Source organism: Drosophila santomea, unplaced genomic scaffold (assembly GCF_016746245.2).
Source record: "Drosophila santomea strain STO CAGO 1482 unplaced genomic scaffold, Prin_Dsan_1.1 Segkk12_quiver_pilon_scaf, whole genome shotgun sequence".
Classification (NCBI taxonomy): domain Eukaryota; kingdom Metazoa; phylum Arthropoda; class Insecta; order Diptera; family Drosophilidae; genus Drosophila; species Drosophila santomea.
In genome coordinates this window covers 312964-330193 of record NW_025318945.1, presented here as the reverse complement: position 1 = coordinate 330193, position 17230 = coordinate 312964, and the positions used below count along the sequence as shown (strand labels likewise).

At 36.5% G+C, this 17230-nt stretch overlaps 1 protein-coding gene across 1 annotated transcript; it reads right to left on the bottom strand.

Moving 5' to 3' along the window:
• Positions 1-1496: 1496 nt before the first annotated feature.
• On the bottom strand, positions 1497-2034 carry LOC122756567 (uncharacterized mitochondrial protein AtMg00820-like). The gene is made up of 2 exons (XM_044006662.1): positions 1960-2034; positions 1497-1859 (listed from the first exon to the last, which is right to left on the bottom strand). The coding sequence occupies exons 1-2, from the start codon at positions 2032-2034 to the stop codon at positions 1497-1499; spliced, it is 438 nt and encodes a 145-aa protein (XP_043862597.1).
• Between the last annotated feature and the right edge of the window lie 15196 nt (positions 2035-17230).

Below are 17230 nucleotides of genomic sequence, written 5' to 3'. Positions count from 1 at the left end.
CTACTTTGTAATCGTGTAGTGACTTCCATTTCATTAGTAGTAATGTATTTTAATACCTCAAAACTCATCAGTAACATAATTTATCTTACCTCTCAGATACTTAACTGTTAAAATATATTCCTCCAATTCAAGTCTCATACGAGTTACTAAAATCAGAGTTTTGCAAGATAGTAGGCTCTGTCAGTTTAGATTTTTAATGTAATAATACTGTTTGACAGTCTTCTGTCCATTCAAAGGGAACATTATTTTTACATAATCTAGTTATGTGCCGTAAAAATTCGGAGAAGTTTTTAATAAATCTCTGTTCATTTGAGAACTTTAGTAGAACTAAGTAATGTGGGAAACAATATGACTGCACGCAGGCATAATAGAGCCTTGCTTCAGGGCGACTCGAAGTTAAATGGTTGATCTTATGCTAAGGGTCTCTTCGTTATTTAACGATAGAAAGAAGAATAGAGATTGCGTTGCTCTTATAAATATAATATATAATATAGAAATTCAACAATCCTTCTCAACGCAATCAATACAATCCCATCATTTTAATACATTTCTCATGCTTAACTCGATTAAAATTTTTTGTTAATACATTTGATATCATGTTTTCTGTTGGAACATAGTTAATTTCAATTATCTTTTCCTTATACAATTCTCTAATATAATATATTGATATTTAATATCAATATGTTTACTACGTGAATGGAAAGTGTAATTTTTTACTAAACATTGTGCGCTTTGATTATCGCCATAAATCTGGCCCACCTGCAGCAACACCCAACCGGTGAATGATTTTCTGTCGCTGGAATCCAGCCCAGTCCGCGTCGACAAAGCAGAGTATTTGTACACCAGTACACTCGTAGTGCAACTTCAGGTCAGCTGTGCCTCGTAGGTATGTCACACCCGCTTTACAGCAGCTTCATGCTCCTTATGTGGGGGTGCATTCTGCTGTGCCAGTTTGGTCACAGAATGCAATATATCAGGACGAGTGGTTATTGCCAAATACATTAGGGATCCGATTATAGACTGATAGCCAACTTTATCCACCCTCTGGCAATCGACTTTGTCACATTTTACTTGGAACCCGGCTTCTAGGGGTATAACGTTTGTCTTGCAATCCTGCATCTTATAGTCATTCAGGAGCCTCTCTATGTACTGCTTATGACCAATCCTTATGCCTCCAGTCTTGCCATCACGTTCGATTTCAATTCCCAAAAAATGCTTCAATTCACCGCCGTCCACAACTTTAAATTCTTTTGCAATTAGATGCTTTATTTGCAAAAGTTCATCCTTGCTCGAACTGGCAATAATAAGGTCATCTACATATACAACGCCTCTTCGCCTCTTTCTTTCGCCTCTTCCCAGCATATTGGACATAGACACAAGGTTCGCTAGGATACGGTACAAATCCAATTTCGAGCAAAACTGCATTTAACTGCTCATTTCATTTTCGGCCGCTTTGCTTCAATCCGTACAGAGATTTGTGCTTCAGAGATTTAGCTTCAGCACTCGATTCGGATATTGCTCATCGATAAATCCTTCTGGTCGACGCATGTAAACAGTACCATGTAGATCAAGTAGGCAGACGACACGTCCATTTGGTGCATGAAAAAAACATTTTCCACTGCCAGAGCGATGACACGTTTGTTAGACGAATATCGCGACATAAGAGAGAACGTCTCCGTAAAATTAACGCCATATCGCTGAGCGCATCCTTTAGCAACTAGTCGAAATTTCAGTCGCTCTACCTGGCCCGTCTTTTTACGCTTCACTGCAAACACCCATTTCGATCCGATGGCTTTCTGACCCTCTGGGAGGTCCACCAAAGTCCAGATCGCATTGGCTTGAAGACTGTCTATCTCCTTCTGCATAGTAGCCTTCCATTCATTATAATTATAAATTGCCATTGCCTCGTTTACACTCGTAGGGACGGGGACATTGCACTGACCATATTGTACTGCTTACGTGGCCGTCCAGGCAGGCCATCAGGAGAAAGCTCTGCTCCTTCTTCAGCAAGATTCTCGCCGACAGGTTCATCATCGTCTTGATTAATAGACAGGTCCTGGATTTCATCGAACACGTCAACTGAAGCGGCTTTCAGCTTGTCAAGTTGAACGTTGGAAGTAGCTGAATCTTCTTTGGTCTGAGCATTCTCAAATACAATGACGTCCCGAGCCACACATATGTTTCGCTTGCTAGGATTATACAAACGATAAGCTTTCGTAGTTTCAGAGTATCCTACCAAAACATGTTCCTGGCCTTTTGGAGCGAACTTCTTTTACTGGGTTTTGTCCAGCACGACAGTTCTAGACCCAAAAACCTTCAAGTGCGTCACAGTTGGCTTCTTCCCTGTCAATGATTCAAATGGAGTCATTCTTGGTAAAGTAGACGTAGCAGCAGTGTTAATAGCCTCTGCCCATAGCCAATCACCAACACCAGCTTGCAGCATCATACTTCTAGCCATTTCTACCAGAGTTCGGTTAGCACGTTCCGCCACACCATTTTGCTGAGGGGTGTGGGGAACCGTCAACTGTCGCTTGATACCATTTTCTGTCAAGAAAGACTGAAATGCATTACTTAAATACTCACGCCCGTTGTCGCTTCTTCTTGTCTAATTCTCTGCAAATGCTTTAAATTCTTTAAATTTTGCTAGAATTTCATCTCTCGTCTTCAGAAAACAGACAGACACATATCGACCCTTGTCATCTATGAATGTAAAAAAATAGTGTGCACCTCCCGTGAAAACAGCTTGCATAGGACCATATATATCGGTATGCACCAATTCAAGCACTTCGGTGGCACGACTTTCACTTGCTCTTGAAAACTTCTTCACGCATATTTTGCTCTTTGCACACATGATACATTGCAGTTCTTTTGTACCACTAAATTCTTGTTTTTTCAAACCATATACCATTTCATTATTGATCATGTTACTCAAACTCGCAAAATTTAGATGTCTAAATCGTTGATGCCATATTTCTAATGGATTGGCCTGTGCAGCAAAACATGATTGTTTAGCACCATTTGCTTCATTTTTAAATAAAAATAATTCATTTTGCAACTCAGCAACCAAAATAATTTTGTTCTCTTTCTTTATGATAACCGCACATTTATTTTCAAATTTTACTTGGAACCCATTTTCAATTGCTTGCGTAACCAACATAAAATTGCAAATAGCTCCGTAGTAGAATTTTTCTACTTTAAAATAACTGTTCCGCGACCATTAGCTTTAATGTAATTATTTCCAGTAAAGAGAATGCGTTCGTTATATATCTAATATTTTTAAATAATGCTCTTTCAGAGCACAAATGAGCAGTTGCTCTCGAGTCCAAAACAGCACATGTTTTTCGGCAATTTGTCTAGCTGAGCGACAGAGCAGAATACAGAACATGATTTCGGGTTTGGGCTCTCACTCTCTTGCGATTTCATCTTTGCCTTGCACTTTGCAGCTTTGTGTCCGCTACCTCAACAGTTCCAGCATGCAACGGTTATTTTACCGTTTGCTTCTTGCTTGTGTTCTCTTTGTCCGTTTCGTTTATTCTCGCTCTTCTCGTTTGCATTCGTGGACCGAATTCCAAAAACCGTTTGCTCAGATTTTACTACTTGATTCTCTTGTATTTTTCGTCTTTGCCCTTCTTCGTGCAATTTAATTTTCAGCCACTGCTTTTAATTTTTGTACCATGTCATAATATTTGGTCACATGCGCTCCCACAGTGTCTGTTTCACACATCCTAATTTGCAACAACGTAAGTGTGTGTATTTCTCCCAGTTTTTGCAATGCTTCCCTAGCGGTTTCACAATGCATTATGTGGTTAATTTGCGATGTCTTAACACACAAAATTATACTCGCAAGGGCTTTTTCATCCTTTTCGTCAAATATAGCCTTTTTCTCGGCTCTATTGTTTTCCTCTTTGACGACTCGACCACACGTGACTTTCCATAAGTCCGAATGTAATAACACACTTTTCATGTGTACGGCCCACGCACTATAATTATCATCATCTAATTTGTCTATCATATGTATTGACGAACTCATTTTGTCAATCACAAATATTCACAATGTCAATATCAACAAGAGAGAACGCTATAGTCGAGTTCCCCGACTATCTGATACCCGTTACTCAGCTAGTGAAAGTGCGAAGGAGGTCTTCAACACTGACAGTTTTTGGCGGTTTAAGGGCGTTAGAGTGGGCGTGGAAAAAGTTTTTTGGCAAATCGATAGAAATTTACAAGACTAATACAAAAATGAAAAAATATCTAAACATTTTTCGAAAGTGTGGGCGTGGCAGCTTTGGGCGGTTCGTGGGCGTTAGAGTGGGCGTGGCAAAAAGTTTTTTGGCAAATCGATAGAAATTTACAAGACCAATACAAAAATGAAAAAAATCAAAACAGTTTTCAAAAGTGTAGGCGTGGCAGTTTTGGGCGGTTTGTTGGCGTTAGAGTGGGCGCGGTAACATGAATCGACTAACATGCTCTGCTTCTATTACTCTGGAATCTGTATGCTTTTGTAGTTCCTGAGATCTCAGGGTTCATACGGACGGACAGACGGACAGACAGACGGACGGACAGGCGGACATGGCCAGATCGTCTCGACTATTGATCCTTATTAAGAATATATATACTTTATATGTTCGGTAACGCTTCCTTCTGCCTATTACATACTTTTCAACGAATCTAGTATACCCTTTTACTCTACGAGTAACGGGTATAAAAATATAAGCCCAGGTACAGAAATTAATAAAAGATAAAATAGTTAAACCATCAATTTCAGAGTATAATAGCCCTTTGCTATTAGTACCTAAAAAGTCAATCCCAGGTTCAGATAAAAAGAAATGGAGATTAGTAATAGACTATCGCCGAATTAATAAGAAACTTTTAGATGACAAATTTCCACTACCGAGAATAGATGATATTTTGGACTAACTTGGTCGGCCAAAAGATTTTTCTTGCCTTGACTTAATGTCAGGTTTTCATCAAATCGAGCTGGTTGAAGGCTCAAGAGATGTAACATCTTTCTCAACCAACAATGGCTCATATTGCCATTTGGTTTAAAAATAGCGCCGAATTCATTCCAAAGAATGATGAATATAGCATTCTCCGGAATAGAACCGTCTTAGGCATTCCTTTATATTGATGACTCAATAGTCATCGGTTGTTCCGAAAAGCATATGCTTAAAAACCTCACTGAAGTTTTTGATAAATGCAGGGAATACAACCTCAAGTTACATCCCGAAAAATGTTAATTTTTCATTCATGAAGTCACATTTTTAGGGCATAAATGCACAGACAAAGGAATTTTGCCGGATGACAAAAAATATGATGTCATTCAGAACTACCCAGTTCCACATGATGCGGACAGCGCTAGCCGTTTTGTAGCATTTTGCTATTACTACAGACGTTTTATTAAAAATTTCGCCGACTATTCGCGGCACATAACAAGATTATGTAAAAAGAATGTTCCATTCGAGTGGACAGATGAATGCTAAAATGCATTCATATATTTAAGATCGCAGCTAATAAACCCAACACTCTTGCAGTACTCAGACTTCAGCAAAGAATTTTGCATAATAACAGATGCAAGCAAGCAAGCATGTGGCGCAGTTTAAACTCAAAACCACAATGGCCACCAACTCCCAGTTGCTTATGCATCAAGAGCTTTTACGAAAGGTGAAAGCAATAAGAGTACAACAGAACAAGAGTTAACAGCAATTTGTTGGGCAATAGTACATTTTAGACCGTACATTTACGGAAAACACTTCACTGTGAAAACAGATCATAGACCATTGACATATTTATTCTCAATGGTCAACCCCAGTTCTAAATTAACAAAGTAGACACAAATTCTGCGCAGGAAAAGAACAATTGGATGTGCATAAGAAAACCAAAGAAAAAGCGTCAGAGCCCAACGTATATGTAGTCATAACAAATGACGAAGTACGAAAAGTAGTGACATTGCAATTGAATGATAAGATATGTTCATTTAAACATGGAAAGAAAATCATTGCAAGATATGATGTTGGTGATCTTTATACTAATGGAGTTCTTTATCTAGATCAATTTTTCCAAAGGCTTGAATCGCAAGCCGGTATATACGATATAAGGCAACTCAAAATGGCACCGTGGGAAAAAATCTTTGAACACGTTTCAATAGATGAATTTAAAAATATGGGCAATAAAATATTAAAGAATTTAAAAGTAGCGCTACTTATCCCGGTGACCAAAATAAATAATGAAAAAGAAAAAGAAGCTATATTGTCTACACTACATGATGATCCAATACAAGGAGGTCATACAGGCATTATAAAAACTTTGGCCAAGGTCAAAAGACATTTTTACTGGAAATATATGAGTAAATACATAAAAAGTACGTAAAATAATGTCAAAAATGACAAAAAGCAAAAACAACAAAGCATACAAAGACCCCAATGACTATAACAGACACACCAGAAAATGCTTTCGATAGAGTTGTCGTGGACACAATTGGTCCACTACCTAAGTCAGAAAATGGTAACGAGTACGCAGCACTCTCATATGGGATTTAACCAAGTACTTAGTTGCCATTCCAATAGCAAATAAAAGCGCAAAAACAGTCGCTAAAGCTATATTTGAATCTTTTATTTTAAAGTACGGTCCAATGAAGACGTTCATAACGGACATGGGAACAGAGTATAAGAATTCAATAACTACTGACCTATGTAAATATTTGAAAATCAACAAGAGAGAACGCTATAGTCGAGTACCCCGACTATCTGATACCCGTTACTCAGCTAGTGGAAGAGAAAAGGAGAGTCTTAAACGCAGTTTTTGGCGGTTTGTAGGCGTTATAGTGGGCGTGGCAGAAAGTTTTTTGGCAAATCGATAGAAATTTACAAGACCAATATAAAAATGACAAAATATCAAAACATTTTTCAAAAGTGTGGGCGTAGCAGCTTTGGGCGGTTTGAGGGCGTTAGAGTGGGCGTGGCAAAAAGTTTTTTGGTAAATCGATAGAAAATCACAAGACTAATACAAAAATGAAAAAAATTTCAAAACATTTTTCAAAAGTGTGGGCGTGGCAGTTTTGGGCGGTTTGTGGGCGTTAGAGTGGGCGTGGCAACATGAATCGACAAACTTGAGCTGCTTCTATGTCCCTGGAGTCTGTATGCTTAATCTCAATTTTCTAGCTTTTGTAGTTCCTGAGATCTCGACGTTCATACGGACGGACAGACGGACAGACGGACAGACGGACAGACGGACGGACAGACGGACATGGCCAGATCGACTCGGCTATTGATCCTGATCAAGAATATATATACTTTATATGGTCGGAAACGCTTCCTTCTGCCTGTTACATACTTTTCAACGAATCTAGTATACCCTTTTACTCTACGAGTAACGGGTATAAAAATATAACATCAACAGCTCATCACCACCAGACAGTTGGAGTGGTCGAACGAAGTCATAGAACTTTGAACGAGTATATACGATCCTATATATCGGCGGATATTTCCTATACTGCTTCAACCCCATCTATGGTTCATAATTACTGTCCATATGAATTAGTTTTCCGTAGAACAAGTAATTTACAAAAACATTTTAATAAGTTACATAGCATAGAACCAATACATAATATAGATGATTACGCTAAAGAAAGTAAATATAGGTTAGAAGTAGCATATGCTCGAGCAAGAAAACTGCTTGAAGCACATAAGGAGAAAAACAAGAGAGAACGCTATAGTCGAGTTCCCCGACTATCTGATACCCGTTACTCAGCTAGTGTAAGTGCGAAGGCCAGTTTTTGGCGGTTTGTGGGCGTTAGAGTGGGCGTGGCAAAAATTTACAAGACCAATACAAAAATGAAAAAATATCAAAACATTTTTCAAAAGTGTGGGCGTGGCAGTTTTGGGCGGTTTGTTAGAGTGGGCGCGGTAACATGAATCGACTAACATGCTCTGCTTCTATTACTCTGGAATCTGTATGCTTTTGTAGTTCCTGAGATCTCGACGTTCATACGGACAGACAGACGGACGGACGGACGGACATGGCCAGATCGACTCGGCTACTGATCCTGATCAAGAATATATATACTTAATATGGTCGGAAACGCTTCCTTCTGCCTGTTACATACTTTTCAACGAATCTAGTATACCGTTTTACTCTACGAGTAACGGGTATAATAAGGGAAATTACGACCTAAAAGTAAATTATATAGAGTTAGAAGTAGGAGATAAAGTTTTATTAAGAAATGAGGTAGGCCATAAATTAGACTTTAAATACACAGGGCCCTATAAGATAGAAAGCATAGGAGATAATAATAATATTACGTTACTTACAAATAAAAACAAGAAACAAATAGTTCATAAAGATCGATTAATGAAATGGCATTCATAACTGATTTTACACTTATATTTTTCTTAATCATTTATACAAAATTTGCATTTCTTATTACAAAATTCACTTTTATAATACTATTGTTCAAGCTGAGCAAAAATAAAAAAAAAAATAATAATAATAAAAAAAAATATATATAATATGCATTCATTAAATAAAATAACTACACTAGGTTACGTTATTTTTCAATAGGTGGGAGATGTAGTATTCGCCTATATAATATTAAGAACATTAAAGTACAATAAGCATACAAACAAGCATTACATAGCAGCACTTTGTTGCTATGTTTATGTCAATAAACTCCAAGACGGATGTAACATGATCGTCCACTTAAAGGCTACAAAGTATAAGTGCATGGTCAGCATTCCCACGCCGACCAAATGCATAATACATATGTATGTGCATAACTCACTCTCTCGATAAGCATAGATATATAAGATATACATAAGGGAGCCGCTCCGCTGCTGGCGTAACCGGCAACGCAGCTACGCGATTTAGGTTTAGCCGAAATATACTTAAGAATGGATATACAGATACTTGTGAACCGTTGACCGGGCAGAACCATTTTTGGCCAAACAAGAAACATTAATAAATAATCAAAAAGTTATAACAATACCCAACCTATTCCTTGGTACTCATTACATGGCGACCGTGACAGTCGTCCAACATTGGATAAACTAATGGAACAATACTGATGGAACCGCAACAATAAGCTGGACTGGCGGAAAACCTATCGGCATACTACTACAACATACAACCTATGGCATATAACTGGACTGGCAGGCTTCGGAAAATACCTACAACCGCAATTCAACTGAGAACGAATCTGAGTGAGTAGAGTTTTATTGAGATATGGGAAAACACTGTGGCGGTCTAAAGACCAAGTTGAACAAACGTATAGCCCAAGTAAGGTGGCAAATATACGGTCAACAAACGCCACCGGTTTGGTCGAAAGCTTTAAAGCTACATGCAGAGCTAGACCACTTGCTGCAATACGAGCCAAAATTGAAAACCCAAAAACTCGAGAAAACTCACTCAGAAAATACCAAAAATTTAACAATCATTAATGAAGTTCCAAAACCGAAAGCATGTCCACAACCAGCACCGGCACTAACAAAGCCTAAGAAGACCTGCCCACCGGACTGCGAGGGAGTCTGGAGTCCTCACTGCCTGGGGACTTGTGAGCAGCCATCAACATCAGCAGCCGAGAAATAGACAGCATATACTATTATGCCCTGTTAACCCAATATGGCCCGTGAAGCCATAGCTAGAATCAGGCAGGCAATAATGTAAAACATAATCAATTTTGCATATCCTAATTAACACGCTAAAATTTGAGGAGGAAATAATTCCAAATATAAATGTCCATAGAGACAAATAGAATAAGCAAAACTGAAATCATATATAAAAATAAAGAAAATTTTTTACAAAACTTTGAAATTAGTATACCCAAAATGGGTTTGATAGACACTAAAACTGTTGACTCCACAGCAAATGTTATAAATAAATGCAGACTTGTTCTGGATAACCATAATACTAATTGTAATTGCTCTAATTATGGTATCCAATGCATTAATAAAAATATACAAACTACATAAGAAGTGTCTCAGAAAACAATACCGTAGCGCTGCTAACGGTTTAGATAATATTTAAGGAAAGTTCCCTCATACATCGAACTTAATTATGAATAAAATATAGAAGTTGAAAAAAAAATTTTTTTTTTTAAAACGTAATATTGCTTTTATCTAAATAAGAATGCATAAAGCATTGAATATTATAAGTAATATTCAAATGTCTATAAATGATTTCGAAAAATTATATATGAGAACATACGAATTAGCATACACCTCCCCGGTATACCCTTGTAATAGTTACACAGAAAAGGCAATTGTACTTACGACATTGCCAGGTGTAAAAGTAAAATCAGAATTATTAGATTTTGGCATACTAGGTAAAAGTATCGTTTTCTTTGTATCGAAGTAACCAGTACCACAGCATGGACTGGGAACAGCTTATTGATCAGATAAAAGAATCTAAAGAAAATTTCAAAAAATCTTATAAATGCTTAACGCAAAATAGATCAATACAAGTTGTAACAATAAATAAGAATGCCGAAACATTGGTAATAATAAAGTAAGAAAACTGATACAACAGAATATAAAGAATTTAGACAGTAAACAGTGTTCTAAAGGTTGGGAACTACTGCTGGCATTAAGGGAATAATTAATATTAATAAAAAATAAATTCAGCCTCCAGATAGAAATTCCGACTATAGTAAACACTCCATTAACAATAAATGTTAATGAAGAAAGCGCTGACTCAGACGAAGAATATACAACTGTAGTCGAGAAAGACATTAAAGAGGAAGATCTTCACGATCTTGGATGGAAGTAAATACTACCTATAACGCAGATGACTTAGAAAATACCTTAACCACGGCTGAACAAGCAGCAGCCATTAGGTCTTACATTAAGGATGTCGCTTGCGCAGTGCCAGAATTTGATGGAAAAAAGATCCATTTACAACGATTCATTAAGGCAATCAAATTGGTAGACTTAGCTAAGGGATCATTTGAAGACATTGCAGTTGAGGTCATTAAGTCAAAAATAGTTGGCACAATTTTGAACTCAGTTGACAATGAAACGACAATTTCAGCAATTATAAACAAATTGCAGAAAGTAGTTGTCGGTGAGACATCCGGTAATGTCAAAGCAAAGCTATTAACAGTTCAGCAAGGAGGTAAAACTGCAACGCAATTTACCGCTGAAGTTGATAGACTGAGAAAGCTATTAGAAGCTTCCTTTATCGATGAGGGTATACCTCTAGAACATGCCACTAGTCTAAGTACTAGCGAGGCAATTGACACCATGATAAATCGCGCTGAGCACGAAAGTGTCAAAACAGTACTAGAAGCAGGGACTTGCACCACTATGGATGCAGCGATAAGCGCATCAATAAAGTGATGTACTTTAGAGGTAACAGATCTAACAGAGGATACGGCAATAAGAGGCTTCAATAACAATGGTTATAGAGGCAACTATAATAACGGTTACCAAAATAACGGTTACCAGAATAACGGTTATCAAAACCGCAATAATGGATAAAATAACCGCTATAATGGCAACAATAGAGGCTGCAATAATGGAAACAGAGGCCGTAACAACAACTAGAATAACAATAACGGCAATAATGCCAATGTACGAGTAACCCAAGATCAGGGAAACTCGCAACAGCCTTTAGATACCCAGTAGGAGAAGATCGTAAAGTATACGCCATCAATTATAATCTCAATATATTTACCACATTTATTCGAAACAGGTGTAAAACTAGTTTTCCTTCTTGATACAGGTGCAGAGATACAGGTTCTCAAAGAGAATTCTGACAAATTTTCTTATGTTCAAATAACTAACAAAATAAATATTCAAGGCATAAGCCAACAGATAGGTCAGTCTCAAGGACAGACTTTTATTGAGATACAGACAGTTAAATACATTATTCCACACGACTTTCATTTAGTAGATACAAATTTTCCCATACCGTCAAATGGAATAATAGGAATAGATTTCATTAAAAAATATAATTGCCAAATTGATTTCAAACCAGCAGAAGATTGGTTTATACTTAGACCTAACAATTTGAAATTTCCCATTTATGTTCCAATAACATACAGCTCTGGTAATAAAACAACTCTATTACCAGCAAGATCCCAAGTTGTCCGAAGATTAATAGTATTATTAAAAGATGATAACATTTTTATTCCGAACCAGGAAATACAAACTGGTTTTTATGTTGCAAATACAATTGCAACATCTAGTAATACATTTGTCCGAATTTTGAACACAACAGATTCTGACCAATTGGTCAATAAAATATGATCCACTTTCGAACTACAATATAGTTCAGGCAAATAGCGAAAACTGAAATAAAACTGTCTTATCTCAATTGAAGAAAAATTTTAAATTTGTTTAAATTACAATAAAAAACTTTATGTAGCAAATATACAGATATATTTGGATTAGAATCAGAACCAATATCAATTAATAATTTTTATAAACAACAGTTGAGATTAATAGATGATGAGCCCGTATACACAAAAAATTATAAAAGTCCTCATAGTCAAGTAGAAACAAGAGAGAACGCTATAGTCGAGTTCCCCGACTATTTGATACCCGTTACTCAGCTAGCAGAAGTTGGATGGAGAGTCTTAAACACTGACAATTTTTGGCAAAAAGTTTTTTTGGCAAATCGATAGAAATTTACAAGACTAATACAAAAATGAAAAAATATCTAAACATTTTTCGAAAGTGTGGGCGTGGCAGCTTTGGGCGGTTTGTGGGCGTTAGAGTGGGCGCGGTAACATGAATCTACTAACATGCTCTGCTTCTATTACTCTGGAATCTGTATGCTTTTGTAGTTCCTGAGATCTCAGGGTTCATACGGACGGACAGACGGACAGACAGACGGACGGACAGGCGGACATGGCCAGATCGTCTCGACTATTGATCCTGATTAAGAATATATATACTTTATATGTTCGGTAACGCTAGCCGTTTCGGCGCTAGCCGTTTTGTAGCATTTTGCTATTACTACAGACGTTTTATTAAAAATTTCGCCGACTATTCGCGGCACATAACAAGATTATGTAAAAAGAATGTTCCATTCGAGTGGACAGATGAATGCTAAAATGCATTCATATATTTAAGATCGCAGCTGAAAAACCCAACACTCTTGCAGTACTCAGACTTCAGCAAAGAATTTTGCATAATAACAGATTCAAGCAAGCAAGCATGTGGCGCAGTTTAAACTCAAAACCACAATGGCCACCAGCTCCCAGTTGCTTATGCATCAAGAGCTTTTACGAAAGGTGAAAGCAATAAGAGTACAACAGAACAAGAGTTAACAGCAATTTATTGGGCAATAGTACATTTTAGACCGTACATTTACGGAAAACACTTCACTGTGAAAACAGGTCATAGACCATTGACATATTTATTCTCAATGGTCAACCCCAGTTCTAAATTAACAAAGTAGACAAAAATTCTGCGCAGGAAAAGAACAATTGGATTTGCATAAGAAAACCAAAGAAAAAGCGTCAGAGCCCAACGTATATGTAGTCATAACAAATGACGAAGTACGATAAGTAGTGACATTGCAATTGAATGATAAGATATGTTCATTTAAACATGGAAAGAAAATCATTGCAAGATATGATGTTGGTGATCTTTATACTAATGGAGTTCTTTATCTAGATCAATTTTTCCAAAGGCTTGAATCGCAAGCCGGTATATACGATATCAGCCAACTCAAAATGGCACTGTGGGAAAAAATCTTTGAACACGTTTCAATAGATGAATTTAAAAATATGGGCAATAAAATATTAAAGAATTTAAAAGTAGCGCTACTTATCCCGGTGACCAAAATAAATAATGAAAAAGAAGCTATATTGTCTACACTACATGATGATCCAATACAAGGAGGTCATACAGGCATTATAAAAACCTTGGCCAAGGTCAAAAGACATTTTTACTGGAAAAATATGAGTAAATACATAAAAAGTACGTAAAATAATGTCAAAAATTACATAAAGCAAAAACAACAAAGCATACAAAGACCCCAATGACTATAACAGACACACCAGAAAATGCTTTCGATAGAGTTGTCGTGGACACAATTGGTCCACTACCTAAGTCAGAAAATGGTAACGTGTACGCAGCACTCTCATATGTTATTTAACCAAGTACTTAGTTGCCATTCCAATAGCAAATAAAAGCGCAAAAACAGTCGCTAAAGCTATATCTGAATCTTTTATTTTAAAGTACGGTCCAATGAAGACGTTCATAACGGACATGGGAACAGAGTATAAGAATTCAATAACTACTGACCTATGTAAATATTTGAAAATCAAAAATATAACATCAACAGCTCATCACCACCAGACAGTTGGAGTGGTCGAACGAAGTCATAGAACTTTGAACGAGTATATACGATCCTATATATCGGCGGATATTTCTTATACTGCTTCAACACGACCCCATCTATGGTTCATAATTACTGTCCAGTTTTCCGTAGAACAAGTAAATTACCAAAACATTTTAATACGTTACATAGCATAGAACCAATACATAATATAGATGATTACGCTAAAGAAAGTAAATATAGGTTAGAAGTAGCATATGCTCGAGCAAGAAAACTGCTTGAAGCACATAAAGAGAAAAATAAGGGAAATTACGACCTAAAAGTAAATTATATAGAGTTAGAAGTAGGAGATAAAGTTTTATTAAGAAATGAGGTAGGCCATAAATTAGACTTTAAATACAAAGGGCCCTATAAGATAGAAAGCATAGGAGATAATAATAATATTACGTTACTTACAAATAAAAACAAGAAACAAATAGTTCATAATAGTTGCTCAAGCTGAGCAAAAATATAAAAAAAAAATAATAATAATAAAAAAAATATATATATAATATGCATTCATTAAATAAAATAACTACACTAGGTTACGTTATTTTTCAATAGGTGGGAGATGTAGTATTCGCCTATATAATATTAAGAACATTAAAGTACAATAAGCATACAAACAAGCATTACATAGCAGCACTTTGTTGCTATGTTTATGTCAATAAACTCCAAGACGGATGTAACATGATCGTCCACTTAAAGGCTACAAAGTATAAGTGCATGGTCAGCATTCCCACGCCGACCAAATGCATAATACATATGTATGTGCATAACTCACTCTCTCGATAAGCATAGATATATAAGATATACATAAGGGAGCCGCTCCGCTGCTGGCGTAACCGGCAACGCAGTTACGCGATTTAGGTTTAGCCGAAATATATTTAAGAATGGATATACAGATACTTGTGAACCGTTGACCGGGCAGAACCATTTTTGGCCAAACAAGAAACATTAATAAATAATCAAAAAGTTATAACAATACCCAACCTATTCCTTGGTACTCATTACATGGCGACCGTGACAGTCGTCCAACATTGGATAAACTAATGGAACAATACTGATGGAACCGCAACAATAAGCTGGACTGGCGGAAAACCTATCGGCATACTACTACAACATACAACCTATGGCATATAACTGGACTGGCAGGCTTCGGAAAATACCTACAACCGCAATTCAACTAAGAACGAATCTGAGTGAGTAGAGTTTTATTGAGATATGGGAAAACACTGTGGCGGTCTAAAGACCAAGTTGAACAAACGTATAGCCCACGTAAGGTGGCAAATATACGGTCAACAAACGCCACCGGTTTGGTCGAAAGCTTTAAAGCTACATGCAGAGCTAGACCACTTGCTGCAATACGAGCCAAAATTGAAAACCCAAAAACTCGAGAAAACTCACTCAGAAAATACCAAAAATTTAACAATCATTAATGAAGTTCCAAAACCGAAAGCATGTCCACAACCAGCACCGGCACTAACAAAGCCTAAGAAGACCTGCCCACCGGACTGCAAAGGAGTCTGGAGTCCTCACTGCCTGGGGACTTGTGAGCAGCCATCAACAACATCAGCAGCCGAGAAATAGACAGCATATACTATTATGCCCTGTTAACCCAATATGGCCCGTGAAGCCATAGCTAGAATCAGGCAGGCAATAATGTAAAACATAATCAATTTTGCATATCCTAATTAACACGCTAAAATTTGAGGAGGAAATAATTCCAAATATAAATGTCCATAGAGACAAATAGAATAAGCAAAACTGAAATCATATATAAAAATAAAGAAAATTTTTTACAAAACTTTGAAATTAGTATACCCAAAATGGGTTTGATAGACACTAAAACTGTTGACTCCACAGCAAATGTTATAAATAAATGCAGACTTGTTCTGGATAACCATAATACTAATTGTAATTGCTCTAATTATGGTATCCAATGCATTAATAAAAATATACAAACTACATAAGAAGTGTCTCAGAAAACAATACCGTAGCGCTGCTAACGGTTTAGATAATATTTAAGGAAAGTTCCCTCATACATCGAACTTAATTATGAATAAAATATAGAAGTTGAAAAAAAAAATTTTTTTTTTAAAAACGTAATATTGCTTTTATCTAAATAAGAATGCATAAAGCATTGAATATTATAAGTAATATTCAAATGTCTATAAATGATTTCGAAAAATTATATATGAGAACATACGAATTAGCATACACCTCCCCGGTATACCCTTGTAATAGTTACACAGAAAAGGCAATTGTACTTACGACATTGCCAGGTGTAAAAGTAAAATCAGAATTATTAGATTTTGGCATACTAGGTAAAAGTATCGTTTTCTTTGTATCGAAGTAACCAGTACCACAGCATGGACTGGGAACAGCTTATTGATCAGATAAAAGAATCTAAAGAAAATTTCAAAAAATCTTATAAATGCTTAACGCAAAATAGATCAATACAAGTTGTAACAATAAATAAGAATGCCGAAACATTGGTAATAATAAAGTAAGAGAACTGATACAACAGAATATAAAGAATTTAGACAGTAAACAGTGTGCTAAAGGTTGGGAACTACTGCTGGCATTAAGGGAATAATTAATATTAATAAAAAATAAATTCAGCCTCCAGATAGAAATTCCGACTATAGTAAACACTCCATTAACAATAAATGTTAATGAAGAAAGCGCTGACTCAGACGAAGAATATACAACTGTAGTCGAGAAAGACATTAAAGAGGAAGATCTTCACGATCTTGGATGGAAGTAAATACTACCTATAACGCAGATGACTTAGAAAATACCTTAACCATGGCTGAACAAGCAGCAGCCATTAGGTCTTACATTAAGGATGTCGCTTGCGCAGTGCCAGAATTTGATGGAAAAAAGATCCATTTACAACGATTCATTA

Coding starts and splice junctions, on each gene's coding strand:
- LOC122756567 (XM_044006662.1), bottom strand. CDS start 2,034: ATGATGAACCTGTCGGCGAGAATCTTGCTGAAGAAGGAGCAGAGCTTT. Junction 1,860..1,959: donor TGGCCTGCCTGGACGGCCAC/GTAAGCAGTACA, acceptor GCTACTATGCAG/AAGGAGATAGACAGTCTTCA.